The following is a 21,730-nucleotide window of genomic DNA, read 5'->3' as shown; positions in this document are numbered from 1 at the left end:
GTTCTTCGGAGGATAACTCCAGAAGAAGGGGGAACCAGATCTGACGCGGCCAAAAAGGAGCAATCAGAATCATGGTGCCTCGGTCTTGCTTGAGTTTCAACAAAGTCTTCCCCACCAGAGGGATGGGAGGATAAGCATACAGGAGGCCCTCCCCCCAATCCAGGAGGAAGGCATCCAACGCCAGTCTGCCGTGGGCCTGAAGCCTGGAACAGAACTGAGGGACCTTGTGGTTCACTTGAGATGCGAAGAGATCCACCAGGGGGGTGCCCCACGCCTGGAAGATCTGTCGCATACACGGGAATTGAGCGACCACTCGTGAGGTTGCATAATCCTGCTCAACCTGTCGGCCAGACTGTTGTTTACGCCTGCCAGATATGTGGCTTGGAGCACCATGCCTTGACGGCGAGCCCAGAGCCACATGCTGACGGCTTCCTGACACAGGGGGCGAGATCCGGTGCCCCCTGCTTGTTGACATAGTACATGGCAACCTGATTGTCTGTCTGAATTTGGATAATTTGGTGGGACAGCCGATCTCTGAAAGCCTTCAGAGCGTTCCAGATCGCTCGCAACTCCAGAAGATTGATCTGTAGATCGCTTTCTTGGAGGGACCACCTTCCTTGGGTGTGAAGCCCATCGACATGAGCTCCCATCCCAGGAGAGACGCATCCGTGGTCAGCACTTTTTGTGGCTGAGGAATTTGGAAGGGACGTCCCAGAGTCAAATTGGAGCAAATCGTCCACCAATACAGGGATTCGAGAAAACTCGTGGACAGGTGGATCACGTCCTCTAGACCCCCAGCGGCCTGATACCACTGGGAGGCTAGGGTCCATTGAGCAGATCTCATGTGAAGGCGGGCCATGGGAGTCACATGAACTGTGGAGGCCATGTGGCCCAGCAATCTCAACATCTGCCGAGCTGTGATCTGCTGGGCCGCTCGCACCCGCGAGACGAGGGACAACAAGTTGTTGGCTCTCGCCTCTGGGAGATAGGCGCGAGCCGTCCGAGAATCCAGCAGGGCTCCGATGAATTCGAGTTTCTGCACTGGGAGAAGATGGGACTTTGGGTAATTTATCACAAACCCCAGTAGCTCCAGGAGGCGAATAGTCATCTGCATGGACTGCAGGGCTCCTGCCTCGGATGTGTTCTTCACCAGCCAATCGTCGAGATATGGGAACACGTGCACCCCCAGCCTGCGAAGCGCCGCTGCTACCACAGCTAGGCACTTTGTGAACACCCTGGGCGCAGAGGCGAGCCCAAAGGGTAGCACACAGTACTGGAAGTGGCGTGTGCCCAGCTGAAATCGCAGATACTGTCTGTGAGCTGGCAGTATCGGGATGTGTGTGTAGGCATCCTTCAAGTCCAGAGAGCATAGCCAATCGTTTTGCTGAATCATGGGGAGAAGGGTGCCCAGGGAAAGCATCCTGAACTTTTCTTTTACGAGATATTTGTTCAGGGCCCTTAGGTCTAGGATGGGACGCATCCCCCCTGTTTTCTTTTCCACAAGGAAGTACCTGGAATAGAATCCCAGCCCTTCTTGCCCGGATGGCACGGGCTCGACCGCATTGGCGCTGAGAAGGGCGGAGAGTTCCTCTGCAAGTACCTTCTTGTGCTGGAAGCTGTAAGACTGAGCTCCCGGTGGACAATTTGGAGGTTTTAAGGCCAAATTGAGGGTGTATCCCTGCCGGACTATTTGCAGAACCCACTGGTCGGAGGTTATGAGAGGCCACCTTTGGTGAAAAGCTTTCAACCTCCCCCCGACTGGCAGGTCGCCCGGCACGGACACTTGGATGTCGGCTATGCTCTGCTGGAGCCAGTCAAAAGCTCGCCCCTTGCTTTGCTGGGGAGCCGCGGGGCCTTGCTGAGGCGCACGCTGCTGACGAGAGCGAGCGCGCTGGGGCTTAGCCTGGGCCACAGGCTGTCGGGAAGGAGGATTGTACCTACGCTTGCCAGAAGTATAGGGAACAGTCTTCCTTCCCCCGAAAAATCGTCTACCTGTAGAGGTAGAAGCTGAAGGCTGCCGGCGGGCGAACTTGTCGAATGCGGTGTCCCGCTGGTGGAGAGACTCTACCACCTGTTCGACTTTTTCGCCAAAAATGTTGTCCGCACGGCAAGGCGAGTCCGCAATCCGCTGCTGGAGTCTATTCTCCATGTCGGCGGCACGCAGCCATGAGAGCCTGCGCATCACCACACCTTGAGCAGCGGCCCTGGACGCAACATCAAAAGTGTCATAAACTCCTCTGGCCAGGAATTTTCTGCACGCCTTCAGCTGCCTGACCACCTCCTGAAAAGGCTTGGCTTGCTCGGGGGGAAGAGCATCAACCAAGCCCGCCAACTGCCGCACATTGTTCCGCATGTGGATGCTCGTGTAGAGCTGGTAAGACTGGATCTTGGACACGAGCATAGAGGAATGGTAGGCCTTCCTCCCAAAGGAGTCTAAGGTTCTAGCGTCTTTACCCGGGGGCGCCGAAGCATGTTCCCTAGAACTCTTAGCCTTCTTTAGGGCCAGATCCACAACTCCAGAATCATGAGGCAACTGCGTGCGCATCAGCTCTGGGTCCCATGGATCCGGTACTGGGACTCGATCTTCTTGGGGGATGTGGGGATTACTTAATGGCTTGGTCCAGTTCGCAAGCAATGTCTTTTTCAGGACATGGTGCAAGGGAACAGTGGACGCTTCCTTAGGTGGAGAAGGATAGTCCAGGAGCTCAAACATTTCAGCCCTGGGCTCGTCCTCCACAACCACCGGGAAGGGGATGGCCGTAGACATCTCCCGGACAAAGGAGGCAAAGGACAGACTCTCGGGAGGAGAAAGCTGTCTCTCAGGAGAGGGAGTGGGATCAGACGGAAGACCCTCAGACTCCTCGTCAGAGAAATATCTGGGATCTTCCTCTTCCTCCCACGAGGCCTCACCCTCGGTGTCAGACACAAGTTCACGGACCTGTGTCTGCAACCTCGCCCTGCTCGACTCTGTGGAGCCACGTCCACGATGGGGGCGTCGAGAGGTAGACTCCCTGGCCCGCATCGGCGAAGCTCCCTCCGCCGACGTAGTCGGGGAGCCTTCCTGGGAGGTGGCCGCGGTCGGCACCGCACGCGGTGTACCGACGTCGGGGACCTCAACCTGGGCGATGGGCCAGCCGGCGCCACGCTCGACGGTACCGGAGGCGCAAGCACCGCCGGTACCGGAGGGGTAGGGCGCAACAGCTCTCCCAGAATCTCTGGGAGAACGGCCCGGAGGCTCTCGTTTAGAGTGGCTGCGGAGAAAGGCTGAGAGGTCGATGCAGGCGTCGACGTCAGAACCTGTTCCGGGCGTGGAGGCTGTTCCGGGCTGTCCAGAGCGTGAGCGCATCGACACCTCCTGAACAGAGGGTGAGCGGTCCTCTCGGTGCCGTATGCCTGCTGGGTGCCGAATCCCTCGGCGACCCAGAGCTCTCGGTGCCGACACGGGGAGGAGACCGGTGTCGATGCTTCTTCGATTTCTTCCGAAGCATGTCACCGGAGCTCCCCGGCACCGACGAGGAGGACGTCGAATCCATCCGTCGCTTCCTCGGGGCCGAGACTGAAGAAGGTCGATCTCGGGGGGGCTGTACCGCAGGAGCCCTCAGGATAGGAGGAGACCCACCCGAGGGCTCACCGCCACCAGCAGGGAATGGACAGCCCTCACCTGCACTCCACCCGATGCACCACCGTCCGACGACATCAGCAGACGAGGTCCTGGTACCACCGACGTCGATGCAGCTATCCGATGTCTCGGCGCCGATGCAGAGGCCCGATGCCTCGATGCACTCGATGCAGGGGCGGCCGAGGAAGATGGTCTGGACGCTGACGACGTCGATGCACTCGAAGATCCCGGTGCCGATGCCGACGAAGAGACCGAGAACAACACGTTCCACTGGGCTAGTCTCGCTACCTGAGTCCGCCTTTGAAGCAGGGAACACAGACTACAGTTCTGAGGGCGGTGCTCGGCCCCCAGACACTGAAGACACGACGAGTGTCGATCAGTGAGCGAGATAACCCGGGCGCACTGGGTGCACTTCTTGAAGCCGCTGGGAAGGCTTCGATGTCATGGGCGGAAAAATCACGCCGGCGAAATCAAAAGCCGAAATGGCGAAATTTGGAGCACCAAAATTAGAGGGGGAAAAAAATCTCGACCGAGGCCGAAAAGAGGCCTACCCCGACGACGAAAGAAAACTTACCGGGGGCAAAGCTAGAAGTACGGGGAGGATTTACACGAAACCCGGCGAGGGGTTTCCGGAGCACTTCCCGACTAGGACAAAGCTTTCCCGAAGGAAAAAAAACACGTTCAAAACAAATTGGACGCGCGAGGTCGACTTTCCGGGGCTCGACACGGCGAAAACACGGACCGTACCGAGTGCGGACAAAGAAGACTGGCCGGCTCGAGCCGGTTTTCGGGCGGGAAGACGGCCGCGCATGCGCGTGGCGCGCGGTGCGCGCGAGGGCTAGCAAAGGACTTTGCTAGTGAAGTTTCCGATTGGAGGGGCTGCCGTGGACGTCACCCATCAGTGAGAACAAGCAGCCTGCTTGTCCTCGGAGAAATATCAGTATATGCGCGTAAAAAGCCTCATCAAATTATCTCACATGTATGTGAATTTAGAGTAGATGAGTTCTGGAAGAAGATGGAAAGAATGTGGACAGAGTCGCAATTTGTACTAACATTTATGCCTGCTTCCAAGCATAAGTAAATGGCTGCAATTTCAGTCTAGCTGTTATTTTTGTAGGATTTGCCTCCTTATAAAATATGCACCCCCATGGCCTTCACACACAGGTGACCAGTTATAAAGTTACCCTCAGAGTGTGCTTAGACTTACATAGCCAAGATGACCTTTCTTAGCACAATTGTAGCAGTATACTGTGGTATGGTATCTTCTAGGTTGGCATTTGGGTTTCTTCAAGTGTCCTGCATTAACCTGTAATATATAAATTTAGTGAATGTTATATGCAATTATACCTCAAATATGAAGTTAAACCATAATGTGGGGAAGACACTAACAATGCAGGGGCAATTTCTAAAGTGAGGCAAGGCTGAGGGTAGAGCCAGAGCAGACTGACTAAGATACGTACTCAGGTTTCATCTTAGAATCCCAGCATAGACTATCTCACTTACTCTGTGCCTGCAAAATATACAGAGTAAAATACCTCTGCAGCACTGAAGAAAAATTATGCAGGGAGTTTCTCTTTACAAATCAATTTGCAGTCAAGTGTGTAAGTGGGGAGACTCAAAATTACCCTCTGTACATTAAATCTGAGTAAAACTGCTGCAATAAACTCCAAGATATGAGCACTAATACGTATGAGTAAGACGGGAAAATTAGGTTCTTACCTTGGTAATTTTCTTTCCTTTAGTCATAGCAGATGAATCAATTACGAGTGGGTTGTGTCCATCAACCAGCAGGGGGAGATAGAGAGCACTGAAAAACCATAGTGCCTCATGGCCAGCTAGCTCCATCTGCCTCTTCAGTATTTGAAGCTTCCAAAGCAGTGTGACACCGCCACATATAATAACATGAACTTTCCTCACAGCGGATGAACGCCCCAGAACAGGAGCAACAAATCAAAGATGGGACGAATTCAACCTCCTGTAACAGAACAGAAATCCTGAAGACTGTTTTCCAACTCCTCCCAATGAGGGAACATATCTACAGGAAAAAACTGAACATAAAACCAAGATCAATCACACAATGAACCACTGAGGGAGGGCTCATGGATTCATTGCTACGACTAAAGGAAAGAAAATTACCACCGGTAAGAACCTAATTTTCCCTTCCTTGTCATCAAGCAGCTGAATCCATTGCGAGTGGGATATAACAAAGCAATCCTTAGATAGGGTGGGAACAAGCCACACCACGCACCAGCACTTGTGCTCCAAAATGTGCGTCTCTCCTGGCAGCCACATCCAGCCTGTAATGTCGGGCAAAAGAGAGCTTAGAAGCCCATGTCGCTGCGCTGCAAATCTCTTGAAGAGAGAGTGCTCCCAGTTTCAGCCCAAGAAGAGGAAATCACTCTTGTGGAATGTGCCTTAAAGGCTTCAGGCAGAGGGCGGCCAGACAGCAGATATGCTGAAAAGATAGCTTCTTTGAGCCAACGGGCTATAGTGGCCTTAGACGCTGGAGACCCTCTACGCGGACCTGACAAAGAACAAAAGATGGTCAGAGGTCCTGAAGGCATTTGACATGTACAGATATTGCAACAGAGCCCTTCGCACATCCAGAAGGTGCAATTGCCCAAAGGCTTCTGGAAACTCCTCTTTAGAAAGGAGGGCAGGAAAATAGGCTGGTTTAGGTGAAACGCTGAAACCACCTTAGGCATGAAGGAAGGCACCGTACGTATCATTACTCCGGACTCTGAGAATTGCAGAAATGGGTCTCGACAGGACAGTGCCTGGAGCTCAGACACCCGTCTCGCCGATGTCACGGCCACCAAAAAGACCGTCTTTAGGGTCACATTCTTCTCCGAAGCTCGCCTAAGCGGCTTGAAGGGCAAACACTGAAGGGCCTTTAAAACTAACTCCAGGTTCCAGGCTGGACACAGGGCCCGCACAGGAGGACAGAGCCGAAGCACCCCTCTGAGAAACCGTGTCACATCCGGGCCAGCAGCCAGAGAGAGGCCAGTGACCTTCCCTCTAAAACATGTTAAGGCTGCCACTTGAACATGCAGGGAATTATAGGCCAAGCCTTTTTGTACACCATCCTGCAAAAAGTCAAGTATCGGCGAGACAGAAGCCCGCATGGGTGTGATCACTTTAGAAGCACACCAAGCCTCAAATTGGCGCCAAATCCTGGCCTAAGCCACGGAAGTGGAACGCTTGCGGGCCTGAAGGAGAGTGGAAATGACTTTACTGGAATATCCCTTGTCTCTCAATTGCGCCCTCTCAATAGCCATGCCGTAAGACCAAAGCGGCAGGCGTCCTCCATGGTCACCGGGCCCTGTGACAAACAGGTTCGGTACCAGAGGGTAACGGCAGGGGATCCTCTACCAGCATCCGCCGGAGGTCCGCATACCACAGCCTCCTGGGCCAATCCGGGGCATGAGAACCACCTCGGTGTAGCCGAATCCGCAGGAGCACTCGCCCTATCAAGGGCCACGGAGGGAAACCATACAGGAGGCCCTGAGGCCAGGGTTGAGCCAAGGCATCCAACCCTGCCGAACGAGGATCTCTCCGTCTGCTGTAGAAGGACAGGACTTTGGCATTTGTGCTTGACGCCATAAGATCCATTACGGGCTTTCCCATTTGGCATATGTCTGCAGGAATACTTTGTCCTGCAAGTTCCCATTCCGCTGGGTCGATTTGATTCCTGCTCAGATAATCGGCTTGCACGTTGCTCTGACCTGCAATCTGAGCTACTGACAGAAACTGCAGATGAAGCTCGGCCCAGTGGCAAATCTGCGCGGCCTGCGCTGCTATTCACTGAGTGCCTCCTTGGCGATTTATGTAGCCATGCTGTCGTGTTGTCCCGGACAGAACTCTGACAGCCAATCCTTCCAGGGTCAATTGAAAGGCCAGAAGCGCCTGGAAAATCGCTTTCAACTCCAAGCGATGATGGACCACTCCGACTCTCGGGTGTCCAAGACCCTGGACATGCCTTCACCCGGCAATGTGCACCCCAGCCTTTCAGGCTGGCATCTGTTACCACCAGGAACCAATCAGGGAGCTTAGCTTAGCGGGCATTTTCCTCGCACACGATGACGTCTGAGAGCCAGCACTCCATACTGAGCCGGGCCGCAGGGAGCCACGGAGTCTGCATTGATAATCCTGAGTATTGGAGACCACCGTTGAAGCAGGGAGCACTGCAGATGGTCTCAGGTGTACTCTCGCCCAAGGCACCAATTCCAAAGGGCCGTAATGACCCCAACAGCTGGGACAATGTCCCAAGCTCACGGGCGAGGCATCCTCAGGAGCAGACGGACCTGGTTCTGAAGCTTGCACCGCCTCTGATCACAAGGTTGTGTCGAACCAGACCCCCAAAATATTCTAGAGATTGAGAGGGGGTCAGGTGACTTTTGGCAATATTGACAACCAGCCAGAGATTGCAGTACTGAGACCACTCTGGCTATAACCTGATGACTCTCTTCTGCAGAGTCTGCTCTGATGAGCCAGTCGTCTAGGTACGGGTGAACCCGGATACCCTCTAGCCTGAGAAAAGCAGCTACTACCACCATTACCTTGGAAAAGGTTCGGGGAGCTGTGGCGAGGCCAAAAGGCAAGGCCCGAAACTGGAAATGTTTTCCCATCACCGCAAAACGCAGAAACCTCTGATGCGGGGGCCAAATTGGTATGTGCAAGTAAGCTTCTTTCAGGTCCACAGACATGAGAAACTCTCCTGGCTGTACCGCCGCTATGACGGAGCGCAGGGTTTCCATGTGAAAATGCCGCACGTTCAGAGACTTGTTGACTTGTTTTAAGTCTAGGATGGGCTGAAAAGACCCTCCTTTTCGCGGCACCGCAAATAAATGGCTAACGGCCAGAGCCGCATTCGGCGGGAGGCACGGGGGAAACCGCCCCATGTGAATCAAGCCTTGCAAGGTCTCCTCTACCGCGCCCGTTGGTGGCAGAACGCATCGGGACCCACAACAGTCTCCTTATCGGGGCGTTGAATTCTATTCTGTATCCATCTCTGATCATGTCCAATACCCACTGATCTGAGGTAATCTTGGCCCACTCCTCGAGGAAAGAAGGGGAAAGTCGTCTCCTATTACAGGAATCAAGGAGGGGGCCGGTTGTACCATCACTGAGAGGGTCGCCCTTGAACTCCAGGTCTTGAGCCAGCTGCTGCGGACCGTTTGTCCGAGCGAAAGGAGTTCCTCTGCTGAAAACGGGCACGTGAATGTGAAACCTAGCCGAACACCCCGGGCGGGGTAACCTTCTAGCTTCACGGAAGCAGATGGTCTGTAAGAGGGGGAACCTCCTGACCCTTGGAAGAAGGCCGCAGCCTATCCTCGGGAAGCGCTGGGTTGGCATCCCCCAGGCCTGTACACAATTGTTCTCCAACTCATCACCAAACAGGAGAAGGCCTTGAAAGGGCAACTTCACCAACCTTTGCTTAGAGGCCATGTCAGCTGCCCAATGCCGTAGTCACAGAAGACGGTGAGCCGTCACCGCTACAGCCATCTGTTTAGCCGAAGCTCTGACCAGATCATAAAGGGCGTCAGCCAAAATGACAAGGCCGACTCCATCCGCGGTGCCACCTCCATAAGGGCTCCGCTCTATCTACGGGCTGTTCCACTGCCTGTTGTAACCAAACAAGGCAGGCTCGGGCAGTGTAGCAGCTGCATGCAGACGCCCGTGAGGATAGGCCTGAAATTTCAAACGACCGTTTCATAGCTGACTCCAGGCGACGGTCCTGCATATCCTTCAGGGCAACTCCTCCTTCCACTGGGAGGGTAGTTTTCTTTGTCACAGCTGTGACTAGGGCACCCACTTTAGGCACTGCTAGGCGCGCCAAATCTCACTTAGAGGGTATAATTGCCCCATAGCCCTGGCGACGTTCAAAGGGCCCTCGGGGTCAGCCCATTGAGCCGTGATAAGCTCTTGGATGGAGTCATGCAAAGGAAAGGCTCGAGCAGGCTTCTTAGTACTTGCCATCCTCGGATTACCGGAGGAGATCTCAGTACTCCCAGGGTCTTCTATAGAGAGGACCTGCAAGGCATCAGTAATAAGCGCTGGCAGCTCATCGCGTTGGAAAATCCTCACCGTGGAAGGATCATCTGGATCTGGTGGCAATCCTGCACCTTCTTCTGGCTCTCCAGACCATGAAGGCCTGCCAGACCCCTCAGAGTCCTCACATCCCGACAACGGGGGGGGGGGGGGGGGGGGGGGGGCGCCACTCTCTGAAGGGGAATTCACTCTTCTGCGCTTGTCTTGCGGCCATCTGTCAGGGGAAAACGCGTCTGACGGTAATCCAAGGCCAGGACTCCACTGGAGGGGATACAGAAAGCAGGGCCGCAGAGGACCCTTGCAGAAGAGCTCTTTTAACATGTATGCATTATGCAGCAATAAAACAAATTCAGGGGAAAATGGATCACCCTGGCCTCCTGGTTCCAGTCCGGGGAAACAGCTTTTATTAGCCTCTACATGAGGCGCCCCTCCAGGCTCAAACCCCTCCGCCTCAGTGGGGTTCGTGCCATGCTGTTCCAAAATGGCACCTGCTGCCAGCTCCACGGAGCGGGGAAGGAACATCGCTCGCCATGCTCGGGGCCGGCTCTACCGTCTGAAAAGCACGCCTTACAAAGCCCCACTGCAGATTTGCGCTTGCCACAAACGGAACAGCACTTTACTTTGTCAGCAGCCATCGCCAAAAGCGGGCGGAAATTCAAAATGGCGGATTTGCGCCAAACTTGTCCCGAACGCAGGCCCTCCCCGGAGGAGCTACAAAATGCTCTTACCTCACCAGACCGAGTCGCCGAGCTCCAGTCACGCTGCACAATCAGAAGAAAACCTCTTTTCAGGGATCGCAGCGCCAAAGCACGACGTGACTTTTTTTTTTTTTAAACGCTGTGAGGAAAGTTGAGGGCAACAGCGAAAGAGGCAAATTTCCAACTCCGGAGGATCAGTAGTGTGGGCAAGGCAAGGAAAAAGCGAACCTATGTGCCTGCATCCACAGCGTGGGCAAAGACAGGGACAGGGCTTGCCTATTTGTCTACTTCCACATCGGGGGCCGGGTAAGGCAGGGAAAGGGCTAATCTATTTGCCTTTAAAGTGGGCACCACCAGCCACAACACCCCTGCTACAATTGGCAAAAGCACAGGAGCCACCCCAGGCAGATTTTCTGAAGGAGCTGAATAAGCTGCGTCCACTCTGCTGGGGAGATAGAGAATACTGAAGAGGCAGATGGAGCTAGCTGGCCATGAGGCACTATGGTTTTTTCAGTGCTCTCTATCTCCCCCTGCTGGTTGATGGACACAACCCACTCGTAATGGATTCATTCTGCTTGATGACAAGGAATGTGGCTTACAAAATGTTATAGCAACATGTACACATTATAGGATAGAATTTCAGAATATAGATACAGATATCACATTTTCCAAAAACAGGAACTAGGTTAGTGAGCCCTTGGGCCACTGCTGAGGAGCGGCAGTGGCAGGCAAACCACCCCACACCAGGAACAAGACAGAACTCTGACAGGAAACAGCAAGACTTCACCTGCACTAGCCGCCCTTCCCCAGGAGTTGAGCCCCTAGCTGCAGGCGGCCGACAGGACTTACAGGACAGGGTAAGAACTGGAAGCTGCAAGCAGCCACTAAACAGGGAACAAACACTGACAACACGAGACAGAACTGAAAGCTGCCAAGCAGCTACTGAAACAGAAACACAGCACAAACAGAAACTAAACACAAAAAACAGACAAGGAACAAGTCTAGGAAACAAACAAACCCTAAGCTAAACTACACATAGACTAACTAGCATCAGACAAGGAGCTAGAATAAAAACCAAGCTAGGCAGAAGTGCAACAAGCACCAACAAACAGGGCCTTAGGCGATGCAAAGGCAAAGCAGAGAGTTTCCAAATGGCTAATAAGCCCAGCAGCAGCTGAGATTCTGGGCTGTCTGGAGTTTCTTGATGGTTTGTGCCTTGCATCCCGCGTATAAGGAATTACAGTAGTCCAAATGGCTCAGAATCAATGATTGCACCAATACGCGAAATGTCTCTCTTGGGAAGAAAGAGCTCGCTCTTCTGAGCCTCCACATTGCATAGAACATTTTCTTTATGACATTTTTTACATGGCAGTCTAGATTAAGATTGCGATCAATTGTTACGCCTAGGAGTTTCAGGGTGTCCGCAACAGGGAGAGTATGGTTTGGTGTGTTTATGTTGGGATAGTTGATTTTGTTATATTGCGATGATAATATTAGGCATTGTGTCTTTTCTGCATTCAGCTTTAATTGGAAAGCGTCTGCCCATGAGTTCATAATTTGGAAGCTGCAATTTATTTTGTCTGCAATTTCTGATAAGTCGTTTTTGAACGGAAATTACAGTGGTGGAAATAAGTATTTGATCCCTGCTGATTTTGTAAGTTGCCCACTGACAAAGACATGAGCAGCCCATAATTGAAGGGTAGGTTATTGGTAACAGTGAGAGATAGCACATCACAAATTAAATCCGGGAAAATCACATGTGGAAAGTATATGAATTTATTTGCATTCTGCAGAGGGAAATAAGTATTTGATCCCCCACCAACCAGTAAGAGATCTGGCCCCTACAGACCAGGTAGATGCTCCAAATCAACTCGTTACCTGCCTGACAGACAGCTGCGGCAATGGTCACCTGTATGAAAGACACCTGTCCACAGACTCATGAATCAGTCAGACTCTAACCTCTACAAAATGGCCAAGAGCAAGGAGCTGTCTAAGGATGTCAGGGACAAGATCAACACCTGCACAAGGCTGGAATGGGCTACAAAACCATCAGTAAGAGCTGGGCGAGAAGGAGACAACTGTTGGTGCTATAGTAAGAAATGGAAGAAGTACAAATGACTGTCAATCGACAAAGATCTGGGGCTCCACGCAAATCTCACCTCGTGGGTATCCTTGATCATGAGGAAGGTTAGAAATCAGCCTACAACTACAAGGGGGGAACTTGTCAATGATCTCAAGGCAGCTGGGACCACTGTCACCACGGAAAACCATGGTAAACACATTACGACATAACGGATTGCAATCCTGCAGTGCCCGCAAGGTCCCCCTGCCTCCGGAAGGCACATGTGACGGCCCCGTCTGAAGTTTGCCAGTGAACACCCTGGATGATGCGAGAGTGATTGGGAGAAGGTGCTGTGGTCAGATGAGACAAAAATGAGCTCTTTGGCATGAACTCAACTCGCCGTGTTTGGAGGAAGAGAAATGCTGCCTATGACCCAAAGAACCACCGTCCCCACTGTCAAGCATGGAGGTGGAATGTTATGTTTTGGGGGGTGTTTCTCTGCTACGGCACAAGGATACTTCACCGCATCAATGGGAGAATGGATGGGGCCATGTACCGTACAATTCTGAGTGACAACCTCCTTCCCCTCCGCCAGGGCCTAAAAATGGGTCGTGGCTGGGTCTTTCAGCACGACAATGACCCAAAACATACAGCCAAGGCAACAAAGGAGTGGCTCAGGAAGAAGCACATTAGGGTCATGGAGTGGCCTAGCCAGTCACCAGACCTTAATCCCATTGAAAACTTATGGAGGGAGCGGAAGCTGCGAGTTGCCAAGCGACAGCCCAGAACTCTTAATTGATTTAGAGATGATCTGCAAAGAGGAGTGGACCAAAATTCCTCCTGACATGTGTGGAAACCTCATCACAACCTACAGAAGACGTCCTGACCGCTGTGCTGCCAACAAGGGTTTTGCCACCAAGTATAGGTCTTGTTTGCCAGAGGGATTAAATACTTATTCCCTCTGCAGAATGCAAATAATTCATAATACTTTCCACAATGTGATTTTCCGGATTTCATTTGTGATGTGCTATCTCTCACTGTACCAAAACCTACCCTTCACTTATGGGCTTGCTCATGTCTTTGTCAGTGGGCAAACTTACAAATCAGCAAGGGATCAAATACTTATTTCCACCACTGTATATCGTCACATCATCGGAATAAATATATGTATTTAGGTCTTGGTTAGACAATGCTTTGGCCAAAGGTAACATCATTAGATTGAAGAGAATCGGTGGAAAGCGGAGATCCCTGAGGCACACCACATTCCGGTCTCCACGGTGGATGTATGGTTTGTGTCCTTCTTTACAAGACTGTGGATTTCAAGTTAGACTAGGTTCTCCTATGTTCGCAATGGTCTGTCATTTATTTTGGAGTACTTCAAGGTTCTTCATTTTCTGTGCCTATCCCCTTGTGCATATCTAATGGCCTGAATTAGAATTATCCAAACAGGGGTCACAAGTAAGGTTGAAATCTCTCCCAACTAGTAAGGTCCTTCCAGGAACTTCAGCAGTCTCTGAAGTCAAAGAAACAGCCCTGATTCCAGTTGGGTAGCATAAATATTCAATGAACTATACAACTGAGTCCCAAGTTCCACTTTCAGAATAATATGTGCCTTTCTGGGTCAGTAAGAACCTCATATGGAACACACTAACCCTTTTAAGAATCACTATTTCCACCCATTCATTTTCCTGTTATTTTTATTGGAAGCTAGAAAAATGTTCGTGGCAAGGACTTATGCACTAGTAGTTTATTATATTCGGTAACAGGTGAGTCTCCTGGAGGAAACTCACATCTATTTAATGTGGGGTTGCTTTTTTTAAGTATAATGCTTCTTTTGGGAGGAATTTAAGCCCTTCACATTATGTGAGACAATCAGTCTAGTCAATGATCAAATATATTAATAAGTTATTTGTATCTTCATGCCAAAATAAGCTTCACACCCTTCTCCTAAAAAGGAAACCTTTTTTGTCCATGTTGCCCTAACAGTAAGCCTACCATGATTAAAGGCCCCCTCTGCCACCTATAATAAACCACCACCCATACCCTTCTCCTCCTCTCCAGCCTTCTCCCATACTCCTCCCTCCTTGCCCAACTGTAAAATACCCACTTCTCTAGGAGCTGGTAACACAGAGAGGAAGCAACTAATCAATGCCCATTTTGGCTCCTCCCCAATTCTAATAAACCTCAAGAAAAAGGGGCCCACCCCCGAGATGTCTGCAACGAAAATGGGACAACAGTCCAACATCAGTAGTTTAGTTTATTAAAATTTATTATACAGTGTATACTAAAGAAATAGATCTAGGTAGTGTACAATTCCTAAAAATTATAAAACAAAGAAAAAAGGAACAGCAGCATAAAATAGGATGCTAATAACTGCCAACCAGGAATAGGCACTCAAATCAAACACATCAGGTCATTCCCTGTGTCCAGGTTTAACCCCACCATCAGGCCCACCTTCCTCCTCAGGTTTAAAAAGCTAACTGAAAGAAATGCGTCTTCAACAATGATTTAAATTTAGTGAAGTACTGTTCATTGTGTATCTGTGTTGGAAGATCATTCCACAGCCTATGGGATAAGAAATAGAATAGTACAAATGGAGAGCTCTTGAGAGAGCATGATAAACCTCAGCCAAGAATAGGAGGGCCAATTGCAATCAGATATACAGGTCAGCTTCCATTCAGGGTCAGGTTAGGTACACTGGATCCACGGTGAATGGCGGGCTGCAAGCAAAAGGGCCTAGCAGTCTGTAGCCGCCACACAGTTAAAGACTGTTAAGGTTCCGTCGACCCCAAATCAATTTACTTCCCCGCTGTGACCATGTTTCACTGGATTTCTTAGCCCACCGTACAACCAGTGTAAGTTGCGCCTATACTGTAAACATGAGCCTCCTTTGCTTGTACATCATCTCAGTCAAGCTCTGATACTCTGTTCTGTGATGCAGGGTCGCTGAGGCCAGGTCTGACATTGGTCTCATCCCAATAGTTCTCACTCCTCCTTTTCTGTGAGTAGCTCTCAGAACTTGCTCTTTTGCTCTCAATTATGGAAGAAGATCACAATGTCCTCATGGGCCAATTCCTGTTGTGCGGTACAGCCACACTGTGAGCTCTATCCAGCATTAGAGGTGAGGGCTCGAGAGTTTCAGAATTATCCTGTAGCACAGCAGAGAAAATGTGTTGGGCCACCTCAACTGATCTTGCGTCCACCACAGTTTCAGGAACTCCCTTGATCTGCAAATTACCTCTGTGCGATTTGTTTTCAATATCCTCTAATTTTAACATTAGCTCCTCCTGGGCAGGTCATTCAGGTGTGTTTCAATATCTTCCACCGTATCGAGTAAATCATTGTACAATTCCTCCATTGCAGTCTGGATTTCACCATCCACTATATATAAAGGTCACTTTTCAGCTCCTGGAACCACAGACACATTTTTTGGCATGAACAGTAGGGGTGTTGGTATTATTCTGCAATGCAGATTGTTCCTGTTCAGAGACTGCTGTCGCCGTCTTAGGATCTGGCTGCACCAGCGTTTTCTTACTTGCACTGGATGTCATCATAGCTGGTATCACTGTCTCACACACCTTAGTAGAAGGTAAGAAAAACGGTCTCTCGAGATCTAGCACATTAAGACCTCAACTTTGCATAGGGGTACTGCAGAGCTCCACTCCTAGGCTACTCTTCTGTACATCGATGTTACTACCTTCCTTATTTTTCTTTTTCTCACCCCCTTCTCTAATTTAAACCACCATAATGAGTTGCAGTAATAGCTCCCTGCCGAATGGCCAAATGGTAAAGAGTTATCTTACCGCATGGCTATTTTATTTTCTTGGAGGGGAGGCATTTTACCCGCTGTGGTAAAAAGGGACCTGGCGTGCAGGAATAAAGGCCCCCACCACTACCGCAGGGCCCTTTTCCCCCACAGGTTAGTAAAAGGACACTTCAATAGTTCAATTCTAAAATGCATCAACAAATAGATATGTTTTAAAAAAATGTTTTAATTGACTTGTATCAGCCATTGTCCTAATCTGTATAGGCAAAGCATTCCACAGCCTTGGACCCACAACAGAGGAAGACTTTTGTCTTGTCTCTTCAAAATAAATCTTCTGCAAAGTTGGAACAGATAATAAGCCTATATCCATTGATCTTGGAGACCTATTTGGCTGATAAACCTTAAGAACAGTTCTCAAATAATAATCAAGAGTCAAATTTTAAAGCCTTATGAATTAAAAGCAAAATTTTAAAATTCTTTTCTCCACCAGTAACCAATGAAAATCCTTCAATATTGGGGAGATATGCTGAAAATATAGCCCAGAAATGAGATGTGCTGAGGTATTCTGGACAACCTGCAATGCCCTAATACTGAACTTAGCCAAACCAGGTACAAGGCATGCAGTAATCCAGACTACTCATTACCAGGCTTGAACTATCAGTTTAAAATTCTCCACAGCTCTTCAACATACTTAACATCTTTAACTTAAAAAATGAACTCTGAACTATCTTTCTAATATGTGGTTTAAAATTCAAATGAACATCTAGGATGACTCCTAAATTATGAACCTCTTGCGTCTAAACTTCATTTTCATAAAGTTTAATTGTATTCGGGATCTGTTCCTCTTAACAACCACCAAGAAACAATTTCAGTCTTATCCACATTTAAAGCCAATATTTATTTGTTTATTTATTTATTGCATTTGTATCCCACATTTCCCCACCTATTTGCAGTCTCAATGTGGCTTACAATATTACAACATGGCAGGTGTCAATCAAGCGTACGTAAACAAATGAATTACATATAAAGAAATGAATGTAACATAGAAGGGTATAATCCATTCAGAAATCAGAAAACAGTCAAACTGTCAAGCAAGTAGTAATGTTTTACAGTTCTTATAATTGATTAATTATGGTAAGCCTTATTAAAGAGATAAGTTTTTAGTGTTTTTTGAAAGTTGGTTAAGTCATAAATAGTTTTCAGATCAAGTGGTAATGCATTCCACAACTGAGTGCCAATGTAGGAAAAGCAGGACGCGTGTACTAGTTTATATTTTAGACCTTTACAACTAGGGAAATGAAGTCCCAGGAATGTGCGAGCTGATCTTTTAGTGTTCCTGGGTGGCAAATCAATGAAGTCTGACATATAGGCTGGAGCATTTCCATGGATGACTTTATGAATCAGAGTGCAAATTTTGAACATAGTGCGTTCCTTAACTGGAAGCCAATGAAGCTTTTCTCTAAGGGGTTTTGCACTTTCATATTTGGTCTTGCCAAATATGAGTCTAGCTGCAGTGTTCTGGGCTGTCTGAAGTTTCTTGATGATATACTCTTTACAGCCAGCATACAACGCATTGCAATAGTCCAGATGACTTAGCACCATAGATTGTACCATCTTGCGAAAAATGTCTCTTGGGAAGAAAGGTTTTAGTCTTCTAAGTTTCCACATAGACAAACATTTTCTTGGTTGCATTCCTCACATGATTTTCAAGTGTGAGATTTCAATCTATTGTGACTCCAAGGATCTTCAAGGTGTCTGAGACAGGAAGGGAAAAGTTTGGTGTGGTTATGGAGGTGAATTTGCTTGTATTATGTTGTGAAGTAAGTACAATGCATTGCGTTTTTTCAGCGTTAAGTTTTAATTGAAAAGTATTAGCCCAAGAATGCATAATTTGGAAGCTTTGGTTGATATCGTCCATAATTTCCATTAGGTTGTCAGCCATTTTGCTATTATACCAAAAATTGATTGTAGTAGTACAACTGCATCTTCTATAGATGTATCAAAAGGAGAAAAAAACCTGAGCATCATCTGCATAAACCCTATAATGGATATTAAGAGGCCTCATCAGACAACACAATGGTATTAAATAAATATTGAACAAAACTGGGGAAAGGGACAAATCCTGCTGTACTCCCATCATCAAATCTCTTTTCTATGAAAACTGATCCCTCATTCGCACCTCTAACCTTTGATTAGTCAAAAATGAAGCAAACCGCATAAGAACATTAACAGAAATAGAGCATGTGGTATTACAGGTAATCAGAATATCATAGTTCACTCTATCGAAGGCTGCAGACAGATCCAAAATCAGCAGAAAATATTGAGAGGAATGATCAAGACCCCATCTCAAAAAAACCAAAGTGCAAACCAGCAGCGATTTCGTACCATGAGCTCTAAAGAATCCATACTGATAAGGATCCAAAATCTTCACTGTTTCTAAATACCCTTCCAATGGTTTTAGGACTATTTTCTGCAAACTTATTGGCATCATGTGCAAAGAAGAAACTGGTGTAAAGTTATTCAAAATAGATGGATCTAAAGAAGCTTTCTTCAATAAAGGTCTAATGGTAGCAACTTTCAAAACATCTGGTATCTCACCTTTAGCTAATGATACATTTAATATTGTCAAAATTATACTTCTCAATTTTCCATCTGTAGCCTTAATCACTACTGGAAAACTATTATCACCTGAGGAATTAGTTGGCCTAAGAGCTTTCACAGTAGACCAGACTTCAGACTCCTTAGATGGTTCAATACAGGACCAGCTACTATTATCTGTAGTCAGCTGACCTTCCCCTGGTAATTGAAAACTAAAGGCAGTGACTAGCTTCTCCACTTCCCCCACAAAAAAATCTCCAAAACAGTCCGGTGATAGAACTAAAATTATAATTCAAACATGTTTCCTGGGTCAAAAATCTGACCACACTAAACAATTCTTTGGGTCTATTTAACACCCCTCTAATTTTCACTTGACAATAAAAATATCTAGGCTGTGTCATGGATTGCCTGTATTCTTCCGAAACCCTACCAAAGTATCGTCCAAGTAGGGTGGAGCATGTTATCCACAGTATTAAGGGTTGTAGCCTCAAAACCTAGCCATTACTTGAGCCAGATCTGTAACCTTTAGTGATGGGAGAAAACATGAAGCATCTTCCATGTGTCTTTTCTAAAACTTTTCTCTAGGGCAATCAACTTGAATTCTACCAATTAAACTGCCTACTCCCATTTGGAATGTGTACTTATAATGTCTTGGCAGTCACATAAGGGAATGAATCCAAGAACTGTCAGCAGTCATTAAAGGCTAGCTGGGCAGAGTTGCATGTAGAGGTGTCATCCACCCAAACAAACTGCAAGAAAGGACAATGTGGAAGAGAACTTCCTAAACTGCCATTCTATACAGCCAGGGGAATGACAGCTTTGCAAGGAAGGTTTCAACATTATCAAAAGCCAAAGGACTTGTCTCCACTTGGACTTAATAGCCACACAGCAAAATGCCAGAAGCCCAAGATTTGTCAGTTGATGGAAGATGGAAAGCTGTAGCAGAATGGACTTGCCTCGTTCAATTTTGGTCTCAGAAAATGTTTTTGTATGTACTCCGTTCTTGGTTTTTAATAGGCAGAGAGTTGCAGAAAGTCACAAGATATGCAGTCTTGGTAATCTTGATAGCACTAGACTTAGGGACCTTTGAAGACTAGTAGCTGCAGTGCCACTACATCTGCCCTGAGGAAAGAGAAGAAGCCACATCAAGAGCCAATCCAGATGGAATATCCAGCTCCATACTTGCTTATGGCTTGGGATTTGACAGGGCAAGGCTGAGAAAATGGAACTTTTCTGAGTGAGTGAAAAGGACAATGCTTAAGTCTACAAAGGGGTCTCTTTTTCGAGCCTATGTAAGAAATTTAGAGAATCTTCAAAATATGGTTTCTGGGATCAAGGTCTCTCACTATGGAAGTGCTAAGTCCCATGCACTTTAAACTTTCTAGAATAGGGACTAGAGAGAGGTCTCTCTTTGAACTGTCTTAAAGTTCCTTGTGAAGTGTGCTCCTGCTATAGAAAGCAAATGCTGGGGAAGGCAGTCATGCCATTGCACATAGTTATTGAGAGGGATGCTGAATGTCAGACTTCTGGTGTGCAAACCAGTTCTGGCGTGAGACTGGAATTTGGTGCTCAATGCTATGTTATGGGAGCCATTCAAGCAGCTTACAATGGTATCCTTCAAGATTCTTACACAGAAGACAGCATTTTTGGTGGCAATTACTTCAGCAAGAAAGGAGGCTGGAGCTGCAGGCATCTTGCCAAAGACTGTCAGAGAGAAAGACCCCTCCCCTGTGCAGTGCAACCCTTCTTACCAAAAATAGTTTAATCATTTCATGTCAACCAGTTAACTGAATTACTGATGTCTGCTCCACACATGACTGAAAGGGAGATGAGTTAATGTATTATCTAGATCTTAGGAAGGTGATGCATAGCTACTCAAACACAATTATGTCCTTCTGTAAAATGTACAGGGTTTTTGTTCTTGTGGGGGAACCATAATCACAGATTATGCTGTGCAGAGCTGTATATCACCTTGTTTGTTCATATATGTGACTAACAATGCATTGTCTAACAGTATTCATATCACTTTCCCTTTGAGAAGTGGACCACAGTGTTGGAGGGAAAATCTGACTCCCCTGAGATCTAGCCTCTTTATTTGGCTACTTGGTTTGCCTCTGTATCCGCACTGCTAGGGCCTGATGTCCTAAGCAATGCCCCTGGAGTTTTCATGCAGATTATTTTATAAAGGTGCATATGATTATATGTTGCCTTTATAGAACAGGTAACATAGTAACATAGTAAACGACGGCAGAAAAAGACCTGCATGGTCCATCCAGTCTGCCCAACAAGATAAACTCATATGTGCTACTTTTTGTGTATACCTTACCTTGATTTGTACCTGTCCTTTTCAGGGCACAGACCGTGTAAGTCTGCCCAGCACTATCCCCGCCTCCCAACCACCAGCCCCGGCATAGACCGTATAAGTCTGCCCAGCACTATCCCCGCCACCCAATCTCGGCTAAGCTCCTTAGGATCCATTCCTTCTGAACAGGATTCCTTTATGTTTATCCCAGGTGTAACATATGTGCCTATGTCCCTTCCTTGGACAGCTGCCCAGTTACAAAATTACCTTCTTAATGACAAATTCTGCTTTACAAATTTGTTGTCTCTGTCATACTGCCTATGACCTGGCTTTTATCCAGGATACACTACATAAAGAGGACTGTTAACACAATTTTAAAGAGGTTTAGGCCTAGTTTTTTCTCCCCCTCCCCCTATTGCATATGCATTTACAAGTCTTTCCTTTGTTGATATTTGTGGGATTATGGTTTTTATTTCATATTTTGTACTGTCTTCTTGTAGCTTGATAGTCACATTGAACTTTAATTTGTGCAGGAAAATGTGGGGTATAAATAAATATATTCAAAACAGTGTGATACAAAACTATATGCATGGCTGCATCTCAGCATTAGTCATAAAAGCTGAGTTGGATTTTT

The 21,730-nt window shown here is 47.9% G+C and overlaps 1 protein-coding gene across 1 annotated transcript in view; it reads right to left on the bottom strand.

Annotated features, from left to right (window-relative positions):
• Positions 1-21,730, bottom strand: part of ZCCHC7 (zinc finger CCHC-type containing 7) — a 746,336-nt gene that overhangs the window by 94,898 nt on the left and 629,708 nt on the right. Inside the window, exon 7 of the mRNA XM_030194364.1 lies at positions 4,827-4,925. Coding sequence (XP_030050224.1) covers positions 4,827-4,925 — 99 coding nt within the window. The remainder of the gene's footprint in view (positions 1-4,826; positions 4,926-21,730) is intronic.

Source organism: Microcaecilia unicolor, chromosome 2, assembly GCF_901765095.1.
Source record: "Microcaecilia unicolor chromosome 2, aMicUni1.1, whole genome shotgun sequence".
Lineage (NCBI taxonomy): Eukaryota > Metazoa > Chordata > Amphibia > Gymnophiona > Siphonopidae > Microcaecilia > Microcaecilia unicolor.
Note: the sequence above shows the minus strand (reverse complement) of the source record. Positions and strands in the feature narration are given on the sequence as shown.